The sequence below is a fragment of the Orycteropus afer genome, unplaced genomic scaffold, assembly GCF_000298275.1.
Source record: "Orycteropus afer afer isolate SDZICR_OR568_19922 unplaced genomic scaffold, OryAfe1.0 scaffold00297, whole genome shotgun sequence".
Lineage (NCBI taxonomy): Eukaryota > Metazoa > Chordata > Mammalia > Tubulidentata > Orycteropodidae > Orycteropus > Orycteropus afer.
The window spans coordinates 3,469,076-3,481,615 of record NW_006921884.1 but is presented as its reverse complement, the minus strand read 5'-3'; the positions used below and the strand labels follow the sequence as shown (position 1 = coordinate 3,481,615).

Genomic DNA, 12,540 nt, shown 5'->3' with positions numbered 1-12,540 from the left:
GCATTGTAAATTTTGGTCAATGACATGAGACAAAGTATATTATGTGAACTGCTGTATGAAAAGTGAATTTACTCTGTTAATCTTCACCCAAATCAAAATAAAATTAAAAAAAAAATACTTTGTACTTCATAGCTACTTAGTAAATGGTGCACAGATAAATGAATAGAGGACAAGGTAGAAAATTGAATGGAAGGGTGGAGGAAAGGAAAAGGCATGCAGACTGGAGAGATAGCTTGATTGATAAATGGCTGGTTGGGGGAGGGAGAAGGGTAGGAGGAATGGAGGGAAGAATAAGTAACTGGATAGATGGAAGGAAGAACCAGTCACTCAGCAGATGGATACTAGAATGGATGAAAGGATGGATGGACCAATAGAGGAATAGAAGGGTGAATATGTGGATAACTGGATATATGGATAATGTACTGATGATGGATGTTTATAAGATCTTTCTACTTTCTTATAGTAATTAAAGTAATTAAAACCAAGGACTTCAGTGTCACACAGAACCAAGTAGAAATCCTGATTTCACTCCTTTTCTACCATGTGACCTTGGGCAAACTACTTAACCTCTTTTAACTTCAGTGTCTCATCTATAAAATGAGTCTAATCATACCTACCTCATAAGGTTGTCATAAGGATTAATGCATATAAAGTGCTTTAACACTTCATAAATTGTAACTCATTATTGTTGTTATTTGGTTAGAAAAAGCCAAGATTCTTAGGAACAGCAATTCAAGTGTAGTCAAAGATCCTGGGCTACTATTTCACAAGCTAGTATGTGAGTGAGTGAGTGAGAGTGTGTATGTGTGTATATGCAGGTTTTGATAATACTGTGCTTTTTTATTTTTAAAGTTTCATTTGATTTTTAAAACCTCATTTGATTTTTCCATCAAGTGCTGTAGAGAAGCAGAACAGGTATCATTATCTTTATGTGTCAGATAAGAAAACTGATGCTCAGAGAAATGATTGATTTGCTCAGGGTCACATTGTTGGTATTTTTTAGGAAATCAGGTTGAAAGTAAAATTTAAACCTGAAAATGTAGAATTAGATTAAGAAAACAATGAAAAAAGACTTCCCTAAATCACTACAACTCCTTAGTATTAGAGATTAATCATCAAGTCATATAAAAACTCACTAGGAACACAGATACATAAACTCTAAACACTTGAAGATAATTTTGAATTGAGGCAGAGGTGAAGTGAGGCAGAACAGAATATTCTTTCCCTGTGGTAATTTTCTTTTCAGAATGTATACTTTATAACAGCAGAAAGCCAAACAATTCCATTCAACCAGTGCATTTTTCTACCCTATGATATATTTGCATGTGTGCTATAGGCCAAATAACAGAATCATGGAAAGAAGAGATTATATGGGCCTAAAGTTTAGTCTTTAGGAGCCAGTGGACAGTGCAAAGAGTTAAAGTACTTGATTAATAACTGAAATGTTGACAGTTCGACCCACCCAGAAGTGTCTTGGAAGTAAGGTGTGGCAGCCTGCTTCTGATAGGTCAGAGCCTTGAAAATCCTGCGGAGTCTTTCCACTCTGCACATGTGGGGTTGCCAGGAGTTGAATTAACAGCAGCAAGAAACTGGCAATTAGTCCTTATTCTTATCAACCAAGGCCAGACTGGGTATACTCAGGGTACATCTCTAACTTTGTGAGGTCAAGGTCTCAGAGGATGATGATGGCCATTTGTTCACTCGAAGCCAGTCTGGGTGCATATTAGAGACGGCACAGGCTGGGCAGGTCATTTCTGTGAATGTGGTAGTTGTTACATAACTTTTGTGGGTGGTGATGGTTTTATAAATCTTTAAACATTTGCGGATAGACAATAGCTTGTTTCCAACCTGCAGTACCTCACTGAAACTTCTGTCTGCAGGCGCCCAGAGATCACCATCGTGGCAGCTGAACCACTGAGACCCACCTCTTGGTTCCCGGGAGCCCCTCCCCCAGGACTGGGCTTTCCCCCACCTTCTTCAGCAGGCCCTTGGCGGCCCAGTGAGCTGGTTCCCGCTGAGGTGAATAAACATCACATTATCTCTTTATTTTTAAATAAAGTTCAAAGATAAGAACAATGAGACTTATTATCAGCTTGGCTGTTTGCCCGTAGATGTCTAAAATCTTCATTCTTTATTTTGCAGCTCCCACCTTCTTATGAACAAGTCATAAAAGAAATCAACCAAGTTCAAGTTAACACTACAAATAATAATAATGCTGCTGCCCCGCCAAGGCACACTATTACTTCTGCAACTCAGACTGACTTTTCAGAAGAAATAGACAACCAGCTGCCTCAAAGTAATGCAAATAATTTGTCCTTCCTGATTCTAAGGAAGTAATCAGTAGGCTTCCAGTCTTTAAAATAATTTGCAATCTGTGCATAATTCCTTGGTCTCCGCTTCCCAGTCAGCATGATCACTGTGTGCATTCTTTAGTTGGGTATGCCATGATTATTATCATAGGTCATTCTCACAGGTCACAGCCCCAATCTCATAGGCTCACCCAAGTTCATAATACAAAAAAATCATCTGTGTAACTTATAGTGGATATTTGTGCTGATGCCACTTATTCTCATTCAGAAGGATGTTATATTTAGCAACAAAAAATTGTTAGGATGCTAAGGGTGATTGTCCTGTTAGGCTTTAAAAAAACTTTGTGTTAGGCAACAGAAATGAGAATAAGTTACTTTGAAAAATAAAGCAAGGAATGTAGCAACTTTGGCAACCAAAAGGAAATGGCTCATATGATAAATCCAGTGACAGGAAGTTCATGATGTTTTTAAATATTATATAATGAATATTTGTTATATGAACAAATAAAACATGAAGAACACTCCTGCAGGAAGCTGAGTATAAACATTTCCCCAGTGATTCTGGAATTACTTTTAACTAATGAAGAAAATCACCGTCTCTTTATTCCACATTTATATTAAGACAATATACTTATCTTTTAATTTTTTTTTTCTTTTAAATTATAACATTGCAACTTGTTTGTGTCCTCTTGGTCTTGTCAGCACTACAGTCACCTCTCAAGCCTCTTCAGCCTTCCCCAGCAGTCTCTGCCAGTGATCTTCCAACAAATGTGGCACCTTTAATAGTCTTTGATATTTCTGAGGAGCAGAATTGTCCAGAAATCCCCAGTGCTACAAGATGTCCAGTGCCAAGGCCAAGATCGAAAAGCAACCTCAGACCAGTCACCAGAAATACTCATATTAAAGAGCAAACTCACCAGAAAATTAGTGCCACGGCCGCAGAAGAGGATCCATTCCCAAGCAGGCCCCAATCTCTGTTGGACAATACCAACGACTTGGATAGTCACACAGTGATGAACATCATGAACGCAGAACGAAGCCAAAATAGTGTTGTCTCAAGAGTCAAAGCATTTGAGGGTCAGACAAATACAGAAACCTCAGGACTGCCCAAGAAGCCAGAAATTACTCCCCGCACAGTACCCCCAAGGCCTGCTGTTTCCTCAGGGAAACCCTCTGTGGCTCCCAAGCCAGCTGCTAACAGAGCTTCTGGAGAATGGGACTCCTGGACAGAAAACAGACTCAAGGTGGCCTCGCGGGAAGGGCTCGTCCCACATCCTCCACCTCAAGAAGCAGACAGTATCCCAGTAACCAAACCTGAATTGCCAAAGAAACCAAATCCTGGCCTTATACGAAGCATTAATCATGAAATTCTGGGAAGAGGGATGATGGCCAAGGGCCCTGATGGTGGAAAGAAAGTCCCAACTCCTGCTCCACGGCCTTTGTTGCCGAAGAAATCAGTTTCCTCAGAAAACCCTACCTGCCCTTCACTGAAACCGGTCACTGTTCCTCCCCGACTCTCAGTGGCATCCCAAGCCAAAGCGTTCAGGTCACTGGGAGAAGGACCCCTGGCCACCCCCCCAGTTCCAGTTCTGCAAAGCAAGCCCCCAGGGGACATCGATCTTATTAGCTTTGATGATGATGTTCTACCCACCCCATTGGGGAATCTGGCTGAGGAATCTACCACTTCAGAGATGGTTCTGGGTGAGTAAAAATCAGAAGTGGAGGGGAATCTAACCTCATCGCAGGCTATCTTAAGTGGCATGTGCTGAGTTATTGAAGTGTATGTACATGTGTGTGTTGTGTGTGCATGCATAGGCAGAGAAGAATGGAGAGAGATGCAGAAACATGGAGGTGGATGGGGGCTAAAACAGAAGGAAAGGAAAATATGAGATAGGGGAGATAAGATGGAGAGAAAGAGGGAGATCCACACAGAGCAGAAAGACACTATATAGAAATGCAAAATGTGGAAATTTGTCATAATCCATTGATTATTATTATACCTCATTGTTATTGAGTCTGTTCCAACTCCCAGTGACCCCATATGACAGAGTAGTACTGCCCCATAGGGTTTTCAAAGCCACAGCTTTCTCCTGTGGAGCATCTAGTGGGTTTGAACCACCGATCTTTTGCTTAGCATCCCAGTGCTTTACCGCCACACCACTCTTCAATTACTACTGTAGGAGCCAGGAAAAAGCAGTCCAGGGCAGGTGGAAATTCAGGTTTCACGTTGAAAAGATCTAGGGGCTTGGTGGGACATGGCATTAGGAGGGTATAGAGGGCAGCTTCTCAAGATGATATCTTTGTTACCTAGGGCTGCTGTAACACAAATATCCCAAGTGGGTGGTTTTAACAAGAATTTATTGTGTCATGATGGTTCTGGAGGCTAAAGTCCAAATTCAGGGCATTGGCTCTAGAGGAAGATTCTTCTTTTTTTTTTCTTTTTCAGTTTCTAGTAGCTGCTGGCGATCCTTTGCAGTCATGGGCTTGTAGATTCGTTTGCCTACGTCTTCACATGGCACCTCCTCCTATGCGTTTCTGCATCTGTTCTGCTCATTTTACGGCACCACTCAGAAGGGATTAGGTTTATGGCCCACCCTTTACTGGTGTGCCCTCATTAACCAAAGAAAATCCTATTGCCAAATACAGTCCCATTCACAGGTACAGGGGTTAGAACTTCAGTGTAGCTTTTTGGGAGACACAGTTCAATCCTTATGAGATAGGAAGTCTTACAGTGCCCTGGTTTTAGCTTTCTAATGCATCTCTAACAGAAATACTACAAATGGGTGGCTTTAATAACCAGGGATTTATTCTCTTACAGTTTAAGAGGCTGGAAGTCTGAGTTAAAAGTTCCAGATCTAGGGGCTAGGTGAAGGCTCCTTGGGCCTCTTGCTCCCGGCCCACTGGAGCTGGCAGCATCTCTTAACTCAGGCAGCTGCTGGCTGCTGAGGCTGTCAAAACCCAAGATCAGCAAATAAAATGGCACAGTCCCAAGATTACCAAAACAATATGGCAGGCCACTAGTTCAAGTCCAGAGACAATCCCAAGATCATCAGAAAACATGGCAGGCTGCTGAATGAAGACTCAGGTACATGCAGGGTCCAAGCATGCCAAAAAGCTGCAGAGAACTTTTTGAAAGCTGCTTCTTATATACTGGCAGCAGACCACATCCCTAAGGCAGCTACTCAGCTGCTCCAGTAGCTTCCACCATGGAGCTGATTGCCAGTCTCATCATGGGGAATAACTACACCTAGCTGCCCAGGCTCTCAAAACCAGGCCCAGTCAAGTTGACATACAACTACCACAGCCCCCAATCCTCAAACTCCTGAGATTGACCCAGGCCCCTGCTGGGAGTGCCAGGAGCAGGGCCAACCTCAGGGGAGGACTCTGGCAAGAGCAATGCAGGAAGTGAGGACCCAGCCATATGGTGCAGCCTTTTTTTCTGTAATCTTCATGGAACATCTTCCCCTGGGAATGCAAGGTTTTGTAAATAAAATACAGTGTTGTGCGTTTGCTGCCAAGATGAGGACAATTACATTTCCCAAGAGGCAGAGAATATGTTTTCATTCCTCACTCTGTTCAGATGGAGGATGAGATGGTAAAACTTATCTTTGATTTGTCAAACCAAGCTGTGCGCCTTGTCATTGATAAGATTTCTTTGCTGCTGTTTACTTGTTAGGGGTAGAATTTGTGAACATATAAGCTTAATAGTATTTTTGAAAAGTTAACTGTCATAAATGTTTAACATAGATCAAAATGGTACAAGCTCTGTGATTTCAAAACCAAAGTCTGAAAACTACAGTTGTATTTTAAATCATAGCAAATATTTATTAAATATCAAGCACATAACATTGTAACTACCTATAGGATGTCAACGAAAAGACACATCTCTTGTCTATTTATCAAGTCTTTGTTAATTTCATTTTCTTATTTAAACCTTTTTTTTGTATTGTTTTTGTTTTGGTGTTAAAAGATCCAGGGTAGGGCAGGAATGGGTAAATCCAACAGCAGCAAACAGTGGAAACAATATAAATGGGGGTGGAAATGATACTGGTGAAAGAAATATCACCTCCTAGATTCTATGGGGATAACAGCTTGGTTAGTAATTGCTGAGGGTTTATTCTGTGTCATCAAGCAGATAATTACAATCATCTTCAGAAAGGAAGCTCAACAATATACATTCAACATGAATACAGTTTCATGCTTCATACTCAGCCTTTTCTATTTATTTCTACCACCTCATTGCACCACATCTAATTATGGAGGCAGTCTTTTAGCTAAATGTGTAATTTACTGGCCCTACCTGACTTTAATCTTTGCTCTTAACTGTGGTGTTTATACTGAATGAGCATTTTATCTTCCTTCCAAACCTGCTCCTCCTCCTATATTCTGCACCTCACTTGGTAAACACCCTCACACACCCAAAAGTCCCCAGATAAACCTGGAGATCAACTTGAGTCCTCCCACTGTCACACAGTGGCTTCCTGCTCCGACTTGGACTCAGGACAAGCCAGGGTCTACCTCTTATTTGTTGTATGACCTTGAGCTATTTACTTAACCTCAAAGTGCCTTGGTTTCCTCAACTCTAAAACATGATAATATTACTCCTCAAAGCAGTGTTGCAAGGATTTAATGCAACAATGCAGGAAAGCCCAATCACATTGTCTGAAACATGGTAAGTGCTCATTAAATAGTAGTTAACATAGTTGGAATCCCTGGGTGGTATAAACGATTAACATGTCGCTTGGTTCCTAACTGAAAGGTTGGAGGTTTGAGGTCACCCAGAGGTGCCTCAGAAGAAAGGTTTAGTGGTCTCCTTCCACAAACTCAGCCATGAAAATTCTAAGGAACACAGTTCTACTGTGTAGCACATGGGGTTGCCATGAGTTGAAATTGATTCAACAGCAACGGGTTTGATTTAGTTTTTGTTTTATTGTGGTTGGAGGCCCTGGATGGTACAAAGGGTTAACTCAGTTAGCTGCTAACCCTAATGGTTGGAGGTTCGAGTCCACCCACAGGCACCTCAGAAGAAAGACCTGGTGATCTACAACCAAAAAATCAGGCACTGAAAACCCTATGGAGCACAACTTTCCTCTGAAACACATGCAGTCACCATGAGTCAGAGTTGACTCAATGGCAGCTTTTTTAATTATAGTTACTTCTTGCCCTTCATAGCCAATTAGTTACCAACTCCTGCTGCTTTTACCTTCTAAACAGTTCTTGAATATGCCTCTTGTAGCCGTCCTTCCTATTACTGTGCCATTTGAGGCCTTTCTGATCTCCTCCCCAGGTTACTGCAGTGGCCTCCTAAATTGGGCCCTTAACTTCTCCCTCAAGCTCATCATCCTTCACACTGTGGCTACCCAGGGATTTTTCTAGAGTACACTGGTCACTCCCCTGCTTATTGTCCTCTAGATACCTTCAGGATCACCTCTAAACTCTTCATCATGTGGAGGAATTTTCATTTGGTTTTGGTTTTGTTTATTGATTTGCTTTGGACTTTATGGTTTTTTGATGGTATATCAGTAGTCATTGTCTTTGTAAAAAAATATTGTGATCTCTTTGTGAAGCTTTGTCTAATCATGCAAGCATCAGCCAGAAACTAGGAGAGGTTATACAGGAGAAAGGAGACAATCACAAATACATCTTCCTTTCTTTTCCCCATCCCTCACAAATAAAGAAAATCTAATAAAATAGGGTTCATGAAATGAAGTTGCCTTATTAATCTCAGAAAATAGAGATCAGAAAATACTGAAGCTATGAAAACATTGTAAAGATTAGAAAAATTATTAAAGGAAAACTCATAAAACAGGCAATTTAATATTGGATTCATTTCTTGGGTAGAATGCCTTCCAGGTTAATGTAATGGAGCTGAGAAGTGTTAGCAATTCTTCTTCACACCTTTACAAATCATACCCAGTTGTCAAAGAAAAAATAGAATGCTTCTGCTGTCAGCCCCATTACACAGACCAGAATAATAGTTTAGCAGCCAATTATTGCTACTAACAGAACTCAAGGGAAAGAAATGACAGAAAGCAAGCCAGGGATGGTGAAACTAATTATGATGACAAGCTTCTTATAATAGACAGGTAATGGGTGGAAAACTACTTTATCATCAGTGTTTTTCTCAGCCCAGTAATGAAGACCATGCAGATATAGGTGTAGGGAGACCTGTTTGTTTGGCAGCAGGTGTAGAATAATTGGTGCTGGTTGGTGTAAGATGTGGGGAGGACAGAATAAACATTGCAAATGAAAGTAGTTGTTGTTAGGTGCCATCTACTCGGCTCTGACTCATAGCAACCCCATGCACAACAGAATGAAACACTGCCCAGTCCTGCACCAGCCCTCATAATCCTTGCTATACCTGAGCCCATCATTACATCCACTGTGTCAGTCCGTCTCACTGAAGGCCTTCTCCTTCTTCGCTGACCCTCCACTTTACCAAGCATGATATCCTTCTCAAGGGAATGGTCCCTTCTAACAACATGAACAAAGTAGGTGAGACGAGGAATTTTCTTGGAAGCGGTCTGGCTTCCAAGGAGCATTCTGGCTGCACTTCCTCCAGGATAGATTTGGCAGTCCAGGCATCTACCCTTGGCACTCAGCTCTCTCTTGCAATCTCTGCCCCAGAAAGAGAGCTGCCACCCCCAGTAATTCTGAGCCTCCTGATGAATAGAAATTTAAAAATAATAATAGAATAATGAGTGATTTTTCTAAACAGTTTCATTATTCAGTGTTACAAAGTAGAGGCTAGTGATTATTAGCTAAATGGATCTAAATGAGACAAATTGAAAAACATGTCTGCCTTATATCCCATTAAATGGAATCACTGAGGAATAATATCAAAAAAGGGCTTTTATTTTTCTTATGATTTTAAAGAAAATTGTAGGGCCATTATTGCCTTGACAAGGCAACAAAAGAGATAAGAATTTTCATTTTTTTCCTTATGTTTAAGTGATTTTTATTTTGGTTTGTTTGGCAGAGGGTATAACATTTTTTCTTATAATTGAATTTGCTTTATTGGACTTTCTTTGATACAAAAAGTAACATGTATTTGTTGTAGCAAGTCGGACAATACAAAGATTTAGTAAACAAAGAACAAGAAAAAAGTTAATATCCCTCTAGTGCAGCCCAGTCCCTAGAGTAACCAGTGTGAACAACATTGTATGTAGCCTTTTGTACTTTATATGTGCCAAACTAAAGCTTACAAACATATACATGTGTGGACTTTTTTCCATTTTTTACCAAAAAGTTTTATACTTTACCCACTCAGCAGTGTGTATTTTGCATTCAGCAGTGTGTATTTTGCATTCAACAGTGAGATTTTATGTACTTCTCTTTATGGGTCAGTTCCTGGGTGGCACAGACTACCATACAAAAAGTTGGCGGTTCAAACCCACCCAGTGGCACTGCAGAAGAAAGGCCTGGCAGTCTGCCTCCATGAAAATTACAGCCAAGAGAACTCTATAGAGCAGTTGTACTCTGTAACACACGAGGTTACCATAAGTCAGAATCAAGTCAATGGCAATGAGATTTTTTTCCCCTTTGGCTTTATGCATTGAAGTAACACATTATTTCTTCATACTTGCCTAGAATTACCTAGCATAAGTGCATCACAATTGATGCGACATTTTCTCTGTTGATGGACATTTGGGTTGTTTCGTTTGTTTTTGTTCTATTTATTTATTTATTATTTTGCCACTACAAAAAAGTGCAGTAAACATTCTCATAAATGTTTTTGCCCCTACTACACACACAAAAAAAAAACCAAACTCACTGCCATCGAGTCAAATCTGACTCATAGTGACCCTTCCTTGGGTTTCTGAGGTGGTATCTCTATGAAGTAGATTGGCCAACCTTCATTCCGAGGAGTGGCTGGTGGGTTTGAACTGCCAGCCTTCTGGTTAGCACTCAAGTGCCTTAGGCACTAGGCCACCAGAGTTCCTTTGCACCTACTAGTGCTTATATTTCTGAAGAACAGATTTCCCAAAGTGGGATTACTGGGTCAAAGTTTATGAATATTTAAAATTGTAACCATTACCAATTATCCAGTTTTGCACCTGGCAGCGCCAAAAATGGAGTCTGCAAGCATGATAGGCCATCTTTGCTTTATATGTTGGCTATTTTATGTGTCACCTACTTATTTCTGTTTAGGGGAGGGGATCCCTTTCATGGAAAGACATAAGCAATCAAATGAACTGCAGACTCTGTTGCTCGGGAGAGACATGCACACCATCATCAAAACGGAAAACAGGCTGCTAGCTCCACCTTCTCACTTAAGTGCTGCACTTGTCCTCCCCACAAATTCACACTCCTGTGTGGCTTGTGGCCTGTGATTCCATGCAGCTGGAGAAGCAGATTCCATGCTCACAGCTGGGGCAGACAATTAAACAGACCTGTCCTGCCTAACAGCCCACAGAAGTATGGTGCTAAGACTTCTTTGTCTCACTTTGTTTGAGAAAAAAGTTTTTTCCAGAGATTTTCATAGTAAAATAATTACATATGATTTGACTGCAAGTTATTAAAGATTAGCTAACAGTATCAAACATAAAAGGCAAAAAAAAAAACAGAGCGAGTGGGGGAATGATGTAGTTAGAATGCTTTGAACATTTGTATATTGTTAGCTGCCATCAAATTGGCCCCTGATTCATGGCAACCCCATGCACAATGGAATGAAATGCTGCTCAGTCCTGCTCTATCCCCAGAATCAGTTGTGGACTAGACCACTGTGATCTTTTTCTTTTTTCTTTTATTGTGGTTTGAGTGAAACTTTACAGAGCAAATTAGTTTTCCATTCAACAGTGCTCACTGTTTTATTTTGTAACATTAGTTGCAATTCCCTCAATGTAACGGCACTCTTCCCACTTCCTACCTGGGTTCCCTGTCCATTTTGCCCTTCTTTCCTGCCCCTTCATACATTCTGAGCTTTGTTTGGGGACAAATGCTGATCTTTTAGTTTCATATGGTTGATTGTTCTGAGGAGTTTGTTCCTCACGAGTGTTATTATTCACTTCATAGGCCTATCTGTTGTTTGGCTGCAAGGTTCAATTCCAGGTTTGAGGGTATGTAAAGTAAACATTCTTGAGGGTCCACCAGTCTCCATCAGACCAGGAAGTCTGGGCTTTCTTCATGAATTTTAATTTTGTTTTACATTTTTCTCCCATTCTGTCCAGAACCTTCTGTGGTCTCAGTCAGAGTGGTCAGTAGTGGTAGCCAGGCACCATCTATTTCTACTGGTCTCTGTAAGTTTTCACTGACTGACTGACTTTAGTAGTAGATCACCAAGCCTTTCTTCCTAGTCCATCTTAGTCTGGAAGCTCTGCTGAAACTTGGTCAGCATCTTAGCAACACATGACCCTCTCCACTGACAGTGAGGTCCTGGCTGCACATGAGGTGCACTGGCCAGGAATCCAACCCGGTCTCCTGCATAGAAGGTGAGACTTCTACCACTCATCCACCACTGCCCCCATTTTGTATGTAAGTGGTTTGTATTCTACTTTGACTTAAATCCTTCAGATTTTAAGCAAAACACCTGGAAGCACTTTAACAATGTAAGTGAGATCTTCCCACACTGTGTGAGGATTTAGGGCAGGGATTCCTGAGGCCATCCTTCCCACAGCAGGCACATCATGAATGTCCCCTGTGCCTGGCCTCTTGGGGGCACTAAGTAGCCTCTTTTTTCTCTTCTGCCCACTTAGTCCATGTCCTCACTTCTGGAATATTAGAGAGTGTGTAGATGATATGTTTGTCCAGAATTCAATATGAGTTGGAAAGTAATCTAAGTCACTTCATGTTCCAAGGTTTTCTTCCCCGTCTATAGTTGGTGTCTAGTTGGTTCCAACTCATGGTGACCCCATGAATAGAACTGATCCATAAGGTTTTCATGACAGTGACTTTCAGAATCAAATCACCAGGCCTATCTTCTGAGGCACCTCTGGGTTTGAACCACCAGTCTTTCAGCTGGAACTCAAGCACTTAACCAGTTTCATCACTCAAGGACTCCTTCCCCCTCCATACTCTTCCAAAAATATTATCAACTATTGTTGTTGTTGTTAAGTGCCATCGAGTCGTTTCCGACTCATAGCGACCCCATGCACAGCAGAACGAAACACTGCCCAATCCCGCGCCAGCCCCACAATCCCCGCTATACTTGATCCCATCATCGCAGCCACCGTATCAATCCATCTCATTGAAGGCCTCCCCCTCTTTCATCGACCCTCCACCCTACCAAGCA

At 41.3% G+C, this 12,540-nt stretch overlaps 1 protein-coding gene across 1 annotated transcript in view; it reads left to right on the top strand.

The window, feature by feature from the left end:
• Nucleotides 1-3,322: 3,322 nt before the first annotated feature.
• Nucleotides 3,323-12,540, top strand: part of SH3D19 (SH3 domain containing 19) — a 79,127-nt gene continuing 69,909 nt past the window's right edge. Inside the window, exon 1 of the mRNA XM_007951550.1 lies at nucleotides 3,323-4,010. Coding sequence (XP_007949741.1) covers nucleotides 3,323-4,010 — 688 coding nt within the window. The remainder of the gene's footprint in view (nucleotides 4,011-12,540) is intronic.